Raw genomic sequence first — 19,062 nt, 5'->3', positions numbered from 1 at the left:
TTTTTGTTTTATTTTATTTCATTGTCCACGATGTGTTAATTGAATCCAAATAAATATAGCTGCGCATGTGCTTCATTTATTGAATGAACTTAGCTGAACCCTGAGCTTCTTATACATTGATAAGGGTTAGGCAAAAATGCAAAGAGCAGGAAAGAACCCAACCCTATTAATAATGTGAGTCAGCAGCACTTACTATCATGTAGCACTGAGGGCTCTCACCGTCCGATCCACAGACAAACAGATGAGAGTCATCATATCTGTGCAGGACTGTAACGTCACACCTCCCCTGATTAAAACAAACAGACAAATAAACATGAGCCCTGCAGTGTAACAGCAGCTCCACGTCACCCCACCTCCCTGATTAAAACAAACAGACAAATAAACACGAGCCCTGCAGTGTAATAGCAGCTCCACGTCACCCCACCTCCCTGATTAAAACAAACAGACAAATAAACATGAGCCCTGCAGTGTAACAGCAGCTCCACGTCACCCCCCGATTAAAACAAACAGACAAATAAACACGAGCCCTGCAGTGTAACAGCAGCTCCACGTCACCCCACCTCCCTGATTAAAACAAACAGACAAATAAACATGAGCCCTGCAGTGTAACAGCAGCTCCACGTCACCCCCCGATTAAAACAAACAGACAAATAAACATGAGCCCTGCAGTGTAACAGCAGCTCCACGTCACCCCACCCTCCCTGATTAAAACAAACAGACAAATAAACATGAGCCCTGCAGTGTAACAGCAGCTCCACGTCACCCCACCCTCCCTGATTAAAACAAACAGACAAATAAACATGAGCCCTGCAGTGTAACAGCAGCTCCACGTCACCCCCCCCTCCCTGATTAAAACAAACAGACAAATAAACACGAGACCTGCAGTGTAACAGCAGCTCCACGTCACCCCCCCTCCCTGATTAAAACAAACAGACAAATAAACACGAGCCCTGCAGTGTAACAGCAGCTCCTCGTCACCCCCCTCCCTGATTAAAACAAACAGACAAATAAACACGAGCCCTGCAGTGTAACAGCAGCTCCACGTCACCCCACCTCCCTGATTAAAACAAACAGACAAATAAACACGAGCCCTGCAGTGTAATAGCAGCTCCACGTCACCCCACCTCCCTGATTAAAACAAACAGACAAATAAACATGAGCCCTGCAGTGTAACAGCAGCTCCACGTCACCCCCCGATTAAAACAAACAGACAAATAAACACGAGCCCTGCAGTGTAACAGCAGCTCCACGTCACCCCACCTCCCTGATTAAAACAAACAGACAAATAAACATGAGCCCTGCAGTGTAACAGCAGCTCCACGTCACCCCCCGATTAAAACAAACAGACAAATAAACATGAGCCCTGCAGTGTAACAGCAGCTCCACGTCACCCCACCCTCCCTGATTAAAACAAACAGACAAATAAACATGAGCCCTGCAGTGTAACAGCAGCTCCACGTCACCCCCCGATTAAAACAAACAGACAAATAAACATGAGCCCTGCGTGTAACAGCAGCTCCACGTCACCCCACCCTCCCTGATTAAAACAAACAGACAAATAAACATGAGCCCTGCAGTGTAACAGCAGCTCCACGTCACCCCACCCTCCCTGATTAAAACAAACAGACAAATAAACATGAGCCCTGCAGTGTAACAGCAGCTCCTCGTCACCCCCCTCCCTGATTAAAACAAACAGACAAATAAACACGAGCCCTGCAGTGTAACAGCAGCTCCACGTCACCCCACCTCCCTGATTAAAACAAACAGACAAATAAACACGAGCCCTGCAGTGTAATAGCAGCTCCACGTCACCCCACCTCCCTGATTAAAACAAACAGACAAATAAACATGAGCCCTGCGGTGTAACAGCAGCTCCACGTCACCCCCCGATTAAAACAAACAGACAAATAAACACGAGCCCTGCAGTGTAACAGCAGCTCCACGTCACCCCACCTCCCTGATTAAAACAAACAGACAAATAAACATGAGCCCTGCAGTGTAACAGCAGCTCCACGTCACCCCCCGATTAAAACAAACAGACAAATAAACATGAGCCCTGCAGTGTAACAGCAGCTCCACGTCACCCCACCCTCCCTGATTAAAACAAACAGACAAATAAACATGAGCCCTGCAGTGTAACAGCAGCTCCACGTCACCCCCCGATTAAAACAAACAGACAAATAAACATGAGCCCTGCAGTGTAACAGCAGCTCCACGTCACCCCCCCCTCCCTGATTAAAACAAACAGACAAATAAACACGAGACCTGCAGTGTAACAGCAGCTCCACGTCACCCCCCCTCCCTGATTAAAACAAACAGACAAATAAACACGAGCCCTGCAGTGTAACAGCAGCTCCTCGTCACCCCCCCCTCCCTGATTAAAACAAACAGACAAATAAACATGAGCCCTGCAGTGTAACAGCAGCTCCACGTCACCCCCCCCTCCCTGATTAAAACAAACAGACAAATAAACACGAGACCTGCAGTGTAACAGCAGCTCCACGTCACCCCCCCTCCCTGATTAAAACAAACAGACAAATAAACACGAGCCCTGCAGTGTAACAGCAGCTCCTCGTCACCCCCCTCCCTGATTAAAACAAACAGACAAATAAACACGAGCCCTGCAGTGTAACAGCAGCTCCACGTCACCCCACCTCCCTGATTAAAACAAACAGACAAATAAACACGAGCCCTGCAGTGTAATAGCAGCTCCACGTCACCCCACCTCCCTGATTAAAACAAACAGACAAATAAACACGAGCCCTGCAGTGTAACAGCAGCTCCACTCTGTCTGTTATCTGCTTCCTGTTTCTCTACAGAGGGGGCGCAGGGTGGACTAATCAGCTGCCAAATGTGATTGTAAGCATTAAGTTAATGTTTAACAGGAAGCCCTTGTTTCTGATAAGGAAAGTGCAACATCATATCACATTTACAAAAACAGAAACTACCAGCAACAGGGAAAAAGTGGAGTGGTGCCCTCAGGCTACTTGCCTACTAATATCTATAACCCTAATATTTATATAACCCTAATATCTATATTCTTTAATAGATACTAAGATACTCGTCTACTCTTCAAATATGTTCATTATTTTATTAAGCAAGCTGTCCCACAAGTGCAGTGGATGCCCACATGCTACCCCTCTCCGTCCCGTGCAGGGTCTCTGGGAGGGATATCTGTTCTTCATTTGCTGCAGTAGTGATGTCGCCACTCCTCTACACATTCAATGTGACTCCAGTCTTGACAGAAGCCCCCTCCCCAGCACTACACACAGTGAACATACCTCATAGCCTGTAGCGACTTCCAATGGGAAAGGAATCTATAGGAAAAAAAAACAAATCAGCTGCTATTCACTGTTATAACACATCTTCTTGGTTGCAGTGTCAAATTTGCTTTTAAATCAGTTTCCTTGCCCCATACACTCTTATTAGCATCAGCATCAGCAGCTATATACCCTGTTCTCCAAAGCAGCTTGATGACTTGCTTGTATTTTCCATTTCAAGTTGGAATATGTAGATATTTTAAAGGCAAATCTATAGAAATAGAAGTTCATGCTACTGCCTTGTAGCTGCTACCAGATCATGTCACCTTCCTCACCATACTATCTGAATACCCTGTATTACATCACTATGAAAAACAAGCAAAACAACTAAAGATCTTCAACAAAAGAGAGGCAGGCCAGTGATTGTGCTGATAAGGCTAATAAGAGAAACACATTTGTTTAATGGCATCATAGGTTTTATTAAATCTTAAGATTTTCCAGCAACTTGAAGCAGTCATAAGAAGCTCATAATGACAGTAATATCCTTCACAACAGGCACTATCTGCTAGACCATTTACCTTTACTAAAGAGACTACTGGTCATCTCCACACTGTCACTAGGAACTGTACGATTTACACATCACATGGGCTTCGGAAGTGATTAGCAGTAAGGAAAACCCTGAAGTGTTTAAAATGAATTTACCACTGTGGATTGATTCAGCGACTTGAAGTTAATGTTGAAAAGCTTGTTTTGGCCGCCAACATAAAGAGTTCCATCCTCTTGCCCATGGAGAAACACAATGTGTTCCTGTGGTCTAGGGAACTCGTAGCGAACATAACCTTCACCTGAGAACACAATGTGGAAGAAAGAAGATACAAGTCAGAAACACGTTACACATGGGTAGGCATCTCATTGGGAGCTGGCCTCAGGCTCAACCCACTGTTTCTGTGTCTGCATTCATTCTTGGAATTCTTATTTATTTTTGGCACCTGAGAAGTATAGCTAGACGGAGAGCTATGCTGTCCCAGGCTGACGCCGAGACACTGGCAGAGAGCTATGCTGTCCCAGGCTGACGCTGAGACACAGGCAGAGAGCTATGCTGTCCCAGGCTGACGCCGAGACACTGGCGGAGAGCTATGCTGTCCCAGGCTGACGCCGAGACACTGGCGGAGAGCTATGCTGCCCTAGGCTGACGCTGAGACACTGGCGGAGAGTTATGCTGTCCCAGGCTGACGTTGAGACACTGGCGCAAGTATTACAGGATCGGTTAAACGAGTGTTGGCTTGTTTTAGGTGAATAAAATGAGGTAATACTGTACATTATGCAAACACATATATTGAGTGACCATAGTGATAAACTAGCAACATTTTAATAAGATTAAATTAATTACATTTAAAATATGTTAGCTAGTATGTCTTTTAAGTCAATATTTGTAGATAAATGCTGTGAAAGGTGTGTTTGTGAGAAAACATAGAGAGAAGGACACAGACACTTTGCTGCTTTTTTTAGGTAGTGGTATGGTCAGATGTAATTTAGGACTTGTGTGTTAAATTGAAAAGCCTGCAGGTCTCTGCTTGAGCTGATCCTGCTCCTGGCCAGCAGGGTGCACTGCAGCACCATGAGGAGAAACATGCTCCCCAACTCGCAGGTGCGCCAGAGCCAATGTGCCACACCCTCTCGAATCCCCAGGGAACATCTGCACTCCCCTGACTGTATGACTCGCCCTGCACACTACACGGCCGCGTCTTTATAAGGTGAACCACTCAGCGAGAAGGGCTCGGGAAATAGGGGTGCAGCAGGTGCTGCAGCACCCCCAGGTTTGAAATGTTTGCTGGTGTTGTCAGAACGATACTTCAGTTGCTGTGCTGTGAAGCTGTTTTTAGACCCTGTGAAATATTAGCCAAAGGCCTTCAGAGTGTTAATGCAAGTGCACTTGGAGCACTGGAATGAGTCTTACTGACACAGCTCATTGTGAATGATACTCATTGTGGCAAGTCAGCAACTAAGCAGGGTTTCACACACTGCAGTTTCTCATCGGATACCATCTTTCACATCTTTGAGATACGATAGTGTTATGTTTGTACTTTTCAACATTGAGGAGGCGAGTGCAGCCAACCACTGCTTTGCACACTGGGATACACCCGAGTGGTGACGTGTACACTTTGTAATAAAGCTAGTTCACTCTTACAACGTGTTATAACAAGCAGACGATCTGACCACATTTAGAATACTTAGGCATGGAGGGGAATGTATTTTTCATTAAGAAACAGCATAATTGCCTTGTCGGTGTTATTACCGTACAGGCAGAAGGGTTTGAAACTAAACACATTGTTACTATAGCAACCTCCCATGTGGAACATATTCCTGCAATATCTTTTTCAACATCATTATATTTGTATTCACATATCCTGGGTCATAAGTATAGTACAGTTTTAAAAGTCATTATCTCAATTAATTGTATTTAATAAATCAATATCAAGATCAATATAAAGTTTGGATCTTATAATCTGTTAAAAGAGACAGTAGAATGAATTGCTGCTAGTTACTGTGCTCTTATATATAATATGATATTTCCATATTTGTTACTGCACCCTCCCTCATTTCATGTACTGTGGTTCCATGTCCTATAAATGCTTTGTGTCCCTCACAGTGTACACTTCGTGTTTAAAGACACATTGTCGTTTGTTTGTTATAATGCAAACACATATATATTTTTGAAGCCGTATTTTGAACTGTACTGAGGCATGTTTGGTAATTGTGTGATTAACAGAAGCACAACACAGGAAACATTTTTTCACACTGCATAGAATGGCTTGTACTGGTTGTTCAGTGGATTTTTGCCTATTTTACTAGCTATAGTATAAACTGCACCAAGTCCTGACTATAGGAATGGTTTGTTAATTTCAGCAATGGTGGTGTTGCTGGTTTTCATTACATTTTCGTAGTTGTTAGTCAGCTGTTTAAAATCAATTCCCAACCTTTTCAAAGAGATTTGCTTTTAAATGAGATTTAAAAACAGGGACAGACTCTGCTTGTTTGACCGAAGGTTATGAGGAAATGCAAAGGCCTGGGCGGGGTAAGAGAATGATTTCAGCCCTGGGACACATTGTAAACCTGGGAATTCACAACAAACTGCATCCTGAGCGTAGTGTTTGGCCAGGGATGTATGAGATAATTATTCAGTGAATTATTATCTCATACAGGAAAGTCTAGAAAATGAACATGCTTAACCCAGAATCATTACCTCTGTTTTATTAGTACTGTAACAATTACTATATTCACACAATTATTGTGTTGAGATTCAGCTTTTATTACAGAGCTCCCCTAAATCCCTTGTTTAGAAAGATACAGGGTATTAATGCTTGTGACGGTAGCCGTCTGCAGTGTGGGTGCGTGCATTCGCTGCTGAGTGACAGGCAGGAGATCGAGACAGAGGTTGAAGTTGATATGCCCCGCAGGCGAACAGGATTTATTTACATATCAACACACTGAACAGCTCACTTGACACTACCAGCAATGGCAGCGCACAGAGAACATACAACACAGTGTAAGAAAACTTTGGTGGGATCTCCAATCTCTGAACTAATCTTCTCTGTTCAATAATAAACTAACGTTGCTGAAGAGATTGGTCATGATGCATAAATGGATATGTGACGGATTACTTTATTCATAAGAACATAAGAAAGTTTAAAAACCATTCAGCCCATCTTGCTTGTTTGGTTGTTAGTAGCTTATTGATCCCAGAATCTCATCAAGCAGCTTCTTGAAGGATCCCAGGGTGTCAGCTTCAACAACATTACTGGGGAGTTGGTTCCAGACCCTCACAATTCTCTGTGTAAAAAAGTGCCTCCTGTTTTCTGTTCTGAATGCCCCTTTATCTAATCTCCACTTGTGACCCCTGGTCCTTGTTTCTTTTTTCAGAACTTTTTTTTTATGCACATTTAGTCCTCTTACTGTAAAATGTTTCTGTTTGTTTTTATGAGTGTACTGAAATATTAGATGTGTTTGTGTTGATTTTTCTGATCACAGTGTTTAATTGGCCATGCTGTTTTTATTCTATTCAAATTCTTGCTGCTTCTCTCCAGAGATCGGCGTGTGTTGTCCTCCCTGCAGGGTTGCCTGGAAGCTCAGTCATTTCCACAGAGTCCTTCCAGCTCCTGCTTACGGTGAGAGAGACACGATGATACTCTGAGGGACATGAAAGACGCTTGAGTTCCGCTGTGTGTACCACTATACAAGGAGTGAACACTCCCCGCTGTTTGAGAAACCGTTTTATAATAGAACCGAGTACTTGGTACAGTATTGTATAGTATTGCATAATTACTACTTTATGTGTGACTGTCTACCTGTAGTGTTGTGCTTTATTGTAGAACCAACTATACTTTACACAACATTACGTTTTACGCTTCACCAGTTCTATTTGAATTCGAGAGCTCTGGTCTTGAAATGTTATTGTCTTTACCAGTTCTATTTGAATTCTAGAGATCCAGTCTTGAAATGTTATTGTCTTTACCAGTTCTATTTGAATTCTAGAGATCCAGTCTTGAAATGTTATTGTCTTTACCAGTTCTATTTGAATTCTAGAGATCCAGTCTTGAAATGTTTTTGTCTTTACCAGTTCTATTTGAATAATCCTATCTATGCACCTCCAGGAAACAACATTTTACTCATATCTCAGCCATCCAATCACCAATCTTTTTTTTTCATAACCATGACAACGGTGCTGAGGTGGGTGGGACGGATATATTTTTTGAACCACAAGGATGAGCTAGACTCACCACAGCGGAGTACAGTCTGATATGGTTTGGCATGAAATGTTTTTAATTGTCAATCGCTCCATAACTGGGTGGGCCCATGAGCAAAATGGCAGGCCCCTGTGTTGAAATACCCCATTAGAATGAAGAAACTGAGCATTCACAGCATGTCTGATGAAAGGCTTTTTGTACACTGCGTTATGATGCAGAATACTCTGTGTTCACACAAGTACTGTTAGCAATGAGGAAGCAAGTATTACAGGATCAGTCAAACGAGTGTTTGCTTGTTTTAGGTGAATAAAATGAGGTAATACTGTACATTATGCAAACACATAGTTTGAGTGACCACAGTGATAAACTAGCAACATTTTAATAAGATTAAATTAATCACATGCAGAGCCATGAGGTGTCTTTAACCTGGTGCTTTTGAGTCTTCTAATAAGAACTTCATTGGTCCAATTAAATAATTGAGGGTACAGTTGGAACAAAAACCAGGAGGGACACCGGCCCTCAGGACCAGGATTGGAGACTCCTGGTGTAGTGATTCAGACAATAAACAGCCACCAGAAGCTAATGTATCACTAGCTGGGCTGAATCTCTGCTTTAACCCCATTGTGCATGATTTAAAAAAGTGCAGCCTTTTTCATTGTGACTTGTCATAATGAATGCTCAGTTCACATCTATTGGACAGCAAATACTAAACAAAGACACAATTGGTCCAAATTTATTTTATTATTCACCAAAACCAGCCAATCAATACTTTGCATCGACGAAAGCAATCAATCCTGTACCCACAGCTGCCGAATCAGCCAATCACAGCCTGTTGAACTGTATGTTTGAAGGATTGACAGGTTCCCATTCTTTACCCCATCCTCCTTTAAATGCAGTCACCCCCACTGTACTCCTGCTTCTGCGCCTCTTATCCAACCATGTGTCAAATATCAGCAATCAAATCAAAACATTTTGCTCATCTTTAGAAGCGTGCATTTTCTGAGAAGTAAAACATAGATATAGTTTCCAAATAAATAAATGAACAAATATTGTTATGTGATTAAATGTTCCGTCATATTAACAGATTCTGATTTAGTTTCCTAAAAAGTAGCTCTTATCAGAAAAAAGTAACACTTTACATTAAGTGTCTCTAATTACTGTGTATTTACAATACACGTGTACTTACACATAATTGAAATGTTATTATGCATAGTTACAAAGTACTTAATGTGTCATTTATTGCATGATATAACTCTAACCCTAACTCTAAACCTAAATCTTTTCTGATAAAATTGATTTCCATTACACGAGAGTAGCTGTTAAAACTTGAGGCTGTGTGGTCCAGTGGTTAAAGAAAAGGGCTTGTAACCAGGAGGTCGCCGGTTCAAATCCCACCTCAGCCACTGACTCACTGTGAGGTGAGAAGTAATTGTAAGTGACTCTGCAGCTGATGCATAGTTCACACACCCTAGTCTCTGTAAGTCGCCTTGGATAAAGGAGTCTGCTAAATAAACAAATAATAATAATAACTCGGCTCTCGCCAAAATAAGCACCAACTAAGACGTAGCTTTACAGTAAACTAATGTAATCCATCTGTGTCTCTATCCATTTGCGTTTCCTTCCATATGATGATGTAAATATCCTTCTGCCTAGTGTTGAAGGCTGAAGTGTAATGCTGGCTCCAGGGATCAGCTTATTTTGCCTCCCTAGCGCATCAGCACACACAACAATTGTGATGCTGGCTCTGGGGATCAATCACAGTGAGGTCTCCCCAGCGCATCAGCATGACAACCGATGACAACCGTCTGGATTGAGCTAAGTAGGGTACATCTCTGGGGTCTTCAAGTGGGCACCTTCCATCCTCTGTGTTTCGTCGACTAGCCCACGACACCTCAAGAGGGCTCGACGGTGATTCTGGCATCCCAGCATCACTCCCCTCCATCCCCCACTCAACTCAGCCCAGCTTACTTACCCGTACATCAGCGTTTCTTTCTTTCTATTGTGCTTGAGATCCTCAACCACAATCTTTCCATCTTAACCACAGCCAGTTGCTCCTCCTCTCTGCTGCTTCAGATAAGTTCTTCACTGTGCAACGCAACTCTTGGCCACTGAATCCGATGTCTCTGAGAAACCGGGTTGCAGAGTGTGCCACAAATCCTCAACAACCCACCTCCACTGGGTAAACCCGGACTCTCCATCTTTGCTGTTCCGCTTCATCGGGTAGTTGAGCATACCACAGTTTCTTCCTCTCATACGTCTCATCTACAGCATCCTCCCATGTCACTGTTAACTCTACCAGATGAACAAGGCGTGCTGATCCAGACCACAAGACAATATCTGGTCAAAGGTTAGTGGTGGCAATCTCAGATGGAAAAACAAGCCGTTGACCAACATCTGCAGCATTTTCCAGTCTCTAGCAGCTTCCAGTTGTCCTGGGCGAGGATTGGTTTTAACACCTTTTCTTGGTGGTTGCTCTCCTGGACAGAGGAATGTTGTCTTTTGTGTGTAATGTTTTGATGGACCTGGTGGCAACTTATGTTACGCTTGTCTTCCAATGCTAAGGCCAACCATCGCAGCACCTGGTCATGGCGCCAAGTAAACTGTCTAAGTAAATTGGCTAAGAGCTACCTTACATCCTGTCAAAATGTGCCTTAATGTTGCAGGTGATGAACACAAAGGACATGAGGGATCCTCTCCTATCCAGAGGTTTAGGTTCTGTGGTGATGGGAGAACATCATATGTTGACCTGATGAGGAAACTGATCCTGCTTTGTTCCATTGACCATAGGTCTTGCCAGCTGATCTTGCATTGTTCCACACTCTCCCATCTCATCCATTCTCCCTGCTTGGCCTGGGAAACGGCCTTTACGCACCTCATCCTCTACTGCTTTTGCACCTCGTTGACTATCAGCTTCCTCCGTTGAGCTGGGGCTGCCTTGTGCCATGTAGGAAGAGCTGAAATGAGACCAAGACCACCTCTTCCAATTCGAAGGGCAGCCTTTGCATCTTCCACAGCTTTCTTTGCCGTCCACTTTCTTCCAGTGTACTTACATATATCATGCAATAAGATTTACACCATGTTATAACTATGCATAATAACATTATAGTTATGCATTTACTATGTAACTACTATGCAAATACACAGTAGTTAGAGACATAATGTAAAGTGCTACCCAGTAAACTTATCAGAACACTCTTAACACAATTAACTCTTTAAAACAATAAAATAACTTCTTTTTAGCTCCTATTTAATTAAATAAAAATGAAATGTGAGTTATAAATATGTAAACCCCTGTTTCAAGTTGCATTATTGAAATCATTGCCAGTTGAAATCCATTCTTGTCTCCACCTCAGATTTATAATAACACGATAGCAGGGTAAGTAATGCAGGAGCCATGAACAATGACGCATGGCTGCACAGTAGTCAGTGCCTCCCCCAGGTGTCAAATCCACTACAAGGCACCGTGTGACTCATGGCTGCCCAGTAGTTAGTTCTTCCCCCAGGTGTCACTGCTTGTTCCACCACAGCTCACAAAGGGCATTGACATGGGTGTCTGGAATCTGGGACGTCATATTTTCAGTTAGGGCTGCCAGCTTTCAATTTTTTCAAAACCGGATGACATCATCACCACCTACTCCCCCAACACACAACGCAGGCACCGCTTCCTTCTATTTGGCTGCTAGCAACATCTATCTTTACAGCGATTTGCTGAAAATAACTGAATGGCAGCTTATATTAAATTATGTACCTATCAAAAGCTCAAATTGTGGTACTCATCGTGGTGACATTAATTTGTCCAGCTCGTTTGTTGTTTTAGAAACAGCAATTGATAATTAAAGGCACAGCAGTCTGTCCCAAGTTTGCACCACTTGGACAGAGCCAGTGGTCGTCTTTAGGCGACGATGGGAGTGTGAACGCGGTTTTCAAGCAAGTTTAAAAACCGGACTATCCAATCTAAAACCAGACAGCTGGCAACCCTCATCCAATACGCCTGCCAACTAGTAATGTAAAATGTATGTTTACAAGAACCAGGCTGCTCAAACACTTCCCCTTTCAAGTATATATTCAGTATCATGTAACTGATAATACTGTATTACTAAATTGAGGAAACAGTTACTAAAATTGTGAACAGTGGAAATTTGACTAAAATGTCTGGGTAAGTCCCCCAGAATTACACTGCCCCACTATACTGTATAACGTGGCATTTTGATTTACACTCCTATGTAGGTTCATGATGTTTTCTCACAAGGGAGGAAAGTCACCATGTTCATTGAGAGTTTCAGCAATGAGTAAGTAACAACACTCTGATAAGACAGAGAAACAGGCTATTCTGGGGAGACTGTAATTAGTGCAGCAAGCTGTTTCAAGACTGCAACTGGAATGAGTTTGATGGCCAGGGAACTTTAGAGTAATGCCCATCACTAAACAAGCACACAATTCAGCACAAAGTGTCAGTCTTCCTGGGAGAGAGGCCAGGGACTGAACGGCAGGTAGGGGGTGTGTGGGTCAGCACTGAGGTACGCATGCTTACAGGGATGGGAGTTCTCCTGGTTCCTACTGATTTCTTTCATCTTCTTACTGGTTCCCTTAACTTCTGTAAAATGTTTGACCTTTTGAATTTTTTGTGTCATACTGCATGGACTCCTCCTCTTTAGTGATTTTCCCACTGATTTATATACACTACAGCGTGGACTTTATTCCTTTCAAAGGACAATTGTTTATTACATACATGTAAGTCCCCTTCTAGATATAAATAAGAAAATTAAAAATGTTTTACAAGCTGCTGTACTCCCCCAGGGGATGATTTCAGTTTCGGGCATGTTTCACTTTGTATTTGAGGAATGTCCTAGTGTGTATTTCACTTTGTATTTGAGGAATGTCCTAGTGTGTATTTCACTTTGTATTTGGGGAATGTCTACTTTAGCACTGTATACTTTTATTTAAGGAACCAACTTACATGGCAGGAATGGGTCCAAAATAAATGAGCTAATTTTATATTATTTATTATTATTATTTGTTTTATTTAGCAGACGCCTTTATCCAAGGCGACTTACAGAGACTAGGGTGTGTGAACTATGCATCAGCTGCAGAGTCACTTACAACTACGTCTCACCCGAAAGATGGAGGACAAGGAGGTTCAGTGACTTGCTCAGGGTCACACAATGAGTCAGTGGCTGAGGTGGGATTTGAACCAGGGACCTCCTGGTTACAAGCCCTTTATATGGCTACTCGACAAGCTTGCACAATTAGTAAATACAGAATAACTAAAGCGCTCTCATTTTCATTCGTGTTTGAAACCAGAGCTCTGACATGAGGCATGCAATGTGTAGCACTTCCTAACAGGAACTCCCTCTGTTACACAATACAGACTCACTGTGACTGGGTGAGAACACTCATCAGTGGGTCTTGTTATGAGGTATGTGTGTGATCTGTAGACCCCTAGGTACTGAAACAAAAGAGCAAATGAGGACTGGCATTAATTAGGCTATGGAGAATGACCCTGACAGGAATTTTCACCAGTGGTGGCGCTGTAACAATGGGACATTGCCTTGTTAATGCCCTCGGGAACCCACTTTGCTGGAGCCAGGTTCAGTGTATGAGGTTTCCATTGTATCTACATTATAAGTTCCTGAGCATTCTTGATGTTACAGCACTTTTGTCCTAAAATCCTCATAGTTTAGTGTATTTACCTTTTTCCTTACACAAAGAATTATGGTAGTTTTTAAGTGTCTGCATGGTAAAGGACAAAGACGCTAGTTGTGTTGCGTGTTGTTATGGCGTGTTATTGTCATGGATCTCTGTGACAGAGATCAAATGATTCTTGGTGTTAGTTCTCCCTCTCGACCTGTGAGGGCACACTAGTTTCACGCACTAAAATAATACTGTGTCTTTGTGTTCTGTGTTACGTGTGGGTAAGGAAAGAACCTGGACTTTTTGTTATTGGTTTCGGGTCAAACCTGAGGATTACAAACAAAGTGATACACACACACCAGGTTGGACCATGTATTGGACCCCAGGGGCCACATTCAGAAAGCAGTGGAGTACCATGACTATATTGACAAACTAAAAATAATACAAAATAATCGTTTCTAGAGAAAAGTGAAGGCGATTTGCTTGATTCCAGGCCAGGCTGGGCCAGGGCAGCATTTAGCTGATAGTAATCTATGGATCCTCAGGGGGTGGGTGGGTTGAGTCGGGAGCACTCTTCATTAGCTGATAGTACTCTATGGACCCTCAGGGGGTTGGTAGGCTGAGTCGGGAGCACTCTTCTCTGGTCTAGAGCTCACCCAATGCCTCATGATGACAGAAGGCACCCAGCTTCCGAAGAGACATCTCCTCCATGGACACTGAAGATCCTGTGGAAGTCCTTTGAACTACAGCAGGGCCAGGGTTGGGGCTTGTTCCTTATTTTTCAAATCTGTTCCTTATTTAAAGAAACAAAACCACCTGTGTTCCTTATCATCTTGATTTTGTTCCCTATTTTCAGATGTCACCACAGTCACAGGCATGCATGCAGGGAAGTTATTTGCAAGGGTACTGACAGAGAGAGTGCTCGTCTTCCTCTCAGACAGCCCTGTAGCTTGTAGCCTTTAATGGCGATTCCCGTCAGCTTGGCAGTGGGAGGGCCCTCCCATTAGCAGAGTCCTCAGTCTGCCCCTCCTGCTTCAGTCTGGATGACAATGGACCTGGATTTCTGAAGGCTCTCTAAAAGTAGATTGCTAACATAATTTATAAACAGCGCTGTTTTCACATACTGGTGGGTTCTGTAATGTCCAAACAGCATTTTAATTATGTATCTTATTTTACAACTATAAACTAATTTGTACCATTGTGACAGAGATCGAATGATTCTTGGTGTTTGATCTCCCTCTCGCCCTGTGAGGGCGCTGTGTAAAAGGAACAGAGTACCCTTAACTAAATGGCACAACAATTTATTCCTTAGGGTAGGTGGAAGTCGGAAAGGAGCGGAGCTACGGTATCCAAACTCAATGACCCAGACGGTTAACGGTATGGCATCTGAGGATTGGAGGAGCAGATGCGCTCGTTAACCTAGGGGTCATGAGCGAGGATATAAAAAGGGGACATAGCATAAGTGATCTGTTCTTTTATAAATGGTTAGAACAACCTAGAAGGAGAACGCCGTAAATAAGTAAAAAGTGAGTGTTGTGTTTGTTTGTTTTGTCTTAGTAAAAACTGTTTGTTTTTGTTTCTAAAGACTCTAACACTATCCGGAGCTGCAGCCGCAGGCCAGCAACAAACTCGGACACCAGCACTTCTCTGTTTCACAACGTACTGTCTTTTCATCACGAGCACTAGTTTCACGCACTAAAATAACACTGTGTCTTTGTGTGGGTGAAGAAAGAACCTGGACTTTTTGTTATTGGTTTCGGGTCAAACCCGAGGATTACAAACGAAGTGATACACGCCGCTGCATCACTTCCAACATTTATTATTTACAGGTGTTTGTCTTAAGGCTCTGGACATTGTAAAACAATAAACACCCTTGCACCTGTTAATCATTGTCTGTGTATTTTGTATCCGTTCTGCACTGCACACATCTGTAACCATTTACCACTTTGCCACAGTCTCACACGTAACAGTACACGATCAATGCTTGACATGCATGTGTTCCAGTAAAAGTGTGATTCTGGTCAATCTTACCAGTTTTACCAGTAAATGTCAACATTTACCAAATAATGTGGTAAATGTCAAATGTCAAATGTATTATTAAAAAAGAAATCGATTGCTTTTCAGATATTTACCGGTTAATCTTATGATTTACCGAAGTTTATTGGTAAATGCAGGTATATCATCGACTAATTTATTTATTGACAAAGAATGTATTTCTGCATACACATTTTCCATTAACAAAAAACATTGATGTTGAAACAATATATGTATTTCTGCATACAAATGTTCCATTAACAAAAAAACATTCATATCAAACAATACATTTATTTCCGCACACACATTTCCATTAACAAAATAATCATGAATGAGCTTACATTAATGCACAATGAGCCATTTAAAATAGTTAAACATGGTACAGAACAGTATTGCGATCCACTTATATAGAACAACCCACATTCTACTAAATTTGAGTATAAAACAATTTGCATGGTGCTGAAGGATATTGAACTCCAAATAGTAGTTTGATGAAAAATAACATTATGTTAAATACAAATGAAATCATTAAGGATCTTTGTTTTTACTACAGAAAATCACACTATGGTTATGACACAAAATAGCACAGACAGGCAGTGAATAGATATATTTAATTACTGCAGCATGGTAGACTCTTGTGGCACTTGGAGTTACACAGGACTGCTGAAGCACTTTTGTACAATAGCAGCTTTTGTTGGAACACTTTTTATTGCACATATATCGTTTGAACCCTTGTCCACCAGAAAGAGGCTGCTTGAAAGTGATTAGAAAGATTCAGTCATTAGCCAAAGCCACTTAGTTATTCTTGAGATTTACCAGTAAATGCCAGAAGTAAAGTTTGACCATGTTTATTTCAGACATATACCTCTTTACTTGGTAAATGTCAACATTTACCAGTACATCTTAAGATTTGTCAATATTCTCACTTTTACCAACACGTACATTTGTGAAATTCAGAGACTCGTTCACTCGCCTTTGATTAAAATAATGGAATTGGCTTTTGTTAGTGCTAGCTTTAACAATAGGCTATTGTATGTGTGCTGTGAATGTCACAGAGATATTTGTTTAAATATACCAGGTTTCACTACCACACAGGTTTTAATGTTCTACTGTATGTGTGCTGTGAATGTCACAGAGATATTTGTTTAAATATACCAGGTTTCACTACCACACAGGTTTTAATCACTTTACTGCTTTACATCTATTAACCCTATGAAAGGTATAGGTTCAGATTGACCACCGATATGCAGGATCTATACAATTATCAGGATTTCTATACCGATACCCTGTAGCCTGACACTTTGTATTTATTGCATGTGTTTTCAGATTTAGGATGCGGTTTAATTTCACTTTATTGTATGTAGCTGATTTAAGCAATTTAAACAAAAGGCTACCAGCGTTAAACAATGCAAGCTAATACTTATATTGAATTATATGGCTGTTAAGAGACACAGAAGTCAAAATATAACCCCATCATGATCAGATGTGCCCCCGATGTTATGGGGTTCATTGTCAATGAGGGGTTCACTCTTAACGACCAGAGCTCCCCAGTCACCCGGCACCAGAACCCCAGTTTCAATTATTCGACTCATTTATACAGCTGGGTGGACTTTATTTGTTAGAATTGTAAATTGCAACAAAATATAATTAAGAAGTGTGCATGTGAGAAGATAAGTGGTGATCAGGGTTTGTTTCTAATCTACAGGGAGCACGTGCTGTCTTATTTTCACACACCTGGCACAAAAGATAAGCATATCACTCCCCACCATGGCAGTACATTTTAAATTAGAGCCAATTGAAAGAACTGATGATCACACATCAAAACCTATCCGTCTGAAAGAAATGATCGTCACAAATCCACACCTGTCCATCTGTCTGTTTGCCTAGTAAAATGGTTTTATATAGAGAGAGATGGACAGGTGCTTTCATATTATAAGTGTGTTCAGATCAAGTTTCATCATAATTAAATAAGCGCTGCTCTAAGTACAGTATATATAAAAACTTAAAGTGACATATAGAGAACGAGAGTCTCCATATCCTCCAATAGCTAAGAATATCCTTAACAAGTTTACCTGGATAAATGTTCAAATGTAAGTGTGATATAAAGACAGTCTCCAAATTGTTTGCGACAATTGGACAAGCGTGTCTCCAGATATTTTACAGTGCAACATGAATACATACATGCGCCTTCCTCATATAAACCCCCTGCAGAGACATGCACCCCAACAGGGTTCATAAAACTGTCCTCCTGTAGTCTAGACACAAGTACCGCTAATCATCTGCCATATCCGCAGTACACATCTCTATCAGGCAGCTGTAAAACATGATATACATTCATAATTGATATAAATGAATTTAATACCACATAGCAACAAGAAAATAAAGAGTAAATGACCAGGGTCATGCCAGCAGATTCCATACTGCAGCAATGCGACTCGAACGGAGCTGCTGGACCCTACAGTAACTGATTCTTCACAATGGTCCTACCTGTTGCAGGGAGAATCACTCTTGGGGTGTATTTACAGTCCAATGAATCCAGGGAGAGTAGGAACAAGCAAAGCAGCAATTCAGTCCTGATTGGAGAGCACATCTTAACCCCAGTTACCATGCTCCAGCACACACTGCTGCTGTCTGCTAACTCAATCAGTTGTGAAAGGAAGTGTGTATTTCTGCTTCAGATGATTATGAAGAGAGGGAGGGGCAACTGAATTCTGAGCAGAACCCTGTGACAGGATGGCAGAGGATACTGGCGTTCTCACGACTCAGAGACAGGGTATTTTAGTGTGTGATGATAAATCATTATTATTATTATGATTATTTTTATGGTTTGTAGCAGGGCAAAGTTGGGGGATTATATCATTCATTATTTAATTGGCCCAGCTGGCCAATATAAAGCCAGCCATGCTGCAGCATAGAGGGGAGAACAAAAGAGAAGCCGGGGCGGGGCGGGGCGGGGCGAGGTGGCGCTGTGTGTTTGCTGCTTTCCTGTTTTGTATGTTTTGTTTAAGATATTTCTGTTGTTTTGTTTAAATATTTGTTTTGGCCACTGTGCCCTTTATTTTGCCATGTGGCTGTGTCACAGGTGACTATAAAGTTTATTTGATATTTGTGTTTCTTTTTTTGTGTGATGATAAATCGTTTTCCTTTTGTATTATTATTATTATTATTATTATTATTATTATTATTATTATTATTATTATTATTATTATTATTATGGTTATTTTTGTCATGCACTATTATTATTATTATTGTCTCACTGTTTTGATTGTTCTAAGGGCACTATTTTGATTTGTATGAGCATGGTATGATTTGCTGTGTTTTGTTTTTCACCCAGAGTACGCACATATAATGTAGCGGTAGGAACCGGAACGCTAATAAATGAATGCAGATTG

At 41.7% G+C, this 19,062-nt stretch overlaps 1 protein-coding gene across 1 annotated transcript in view; it reads right to left on the bottom strand.

Moving 5' to 3' along the window:
- Positions 1-18,319, bottom strand: part of LOC117429031 (semaphorin-7A-like) — a 32,667-nt gene extending 14,348 nt beyond the window's left edge. Inside the window, exons 1-4 of the mRNA XM_034048146.3 lie at positions 18,158-18,319; positions 3,963-4,105; positions 3,282-3,317; positions 194-286 (exon numbers count right to left, since the gene is read on the bottom strand). Coding sequence (XP_033904037.1) covers positions 194-286; positions 3,282-3,317; positions 3,963-4,105; positions 18,158-18,278 — 393 coding nt within the window. The 5' untranslated portion in view covers positions 18,279-18,319. The remainder of the gene's footprint in view (positions 1-193; positions 287-3,281; positions 3,318-3,962; positions 4,106-18,157) is intronic.
- Between the last annotated feature and the right edge of the window lie 743 nt (positions 18,320-19,062).

Source organism: Acipenser ruthenus, chromosome 24 (genome assembly GCF_902713425.1).
Source record: "Acipenser ruthenus chromosome 24, fAciRut3.2 maternal haplotype, whole genome shotgun sequence".
Taxonomy (NCBI): Eukaryota; Metazoa; Chordata; class Actinopteri; order Acipenseriformes; family Acipenseridae; genus Acipenser; species Acipenser ruthenus.
This window is presented reverse-complemented; position numbering and strand designations above follow the sequence as displayed.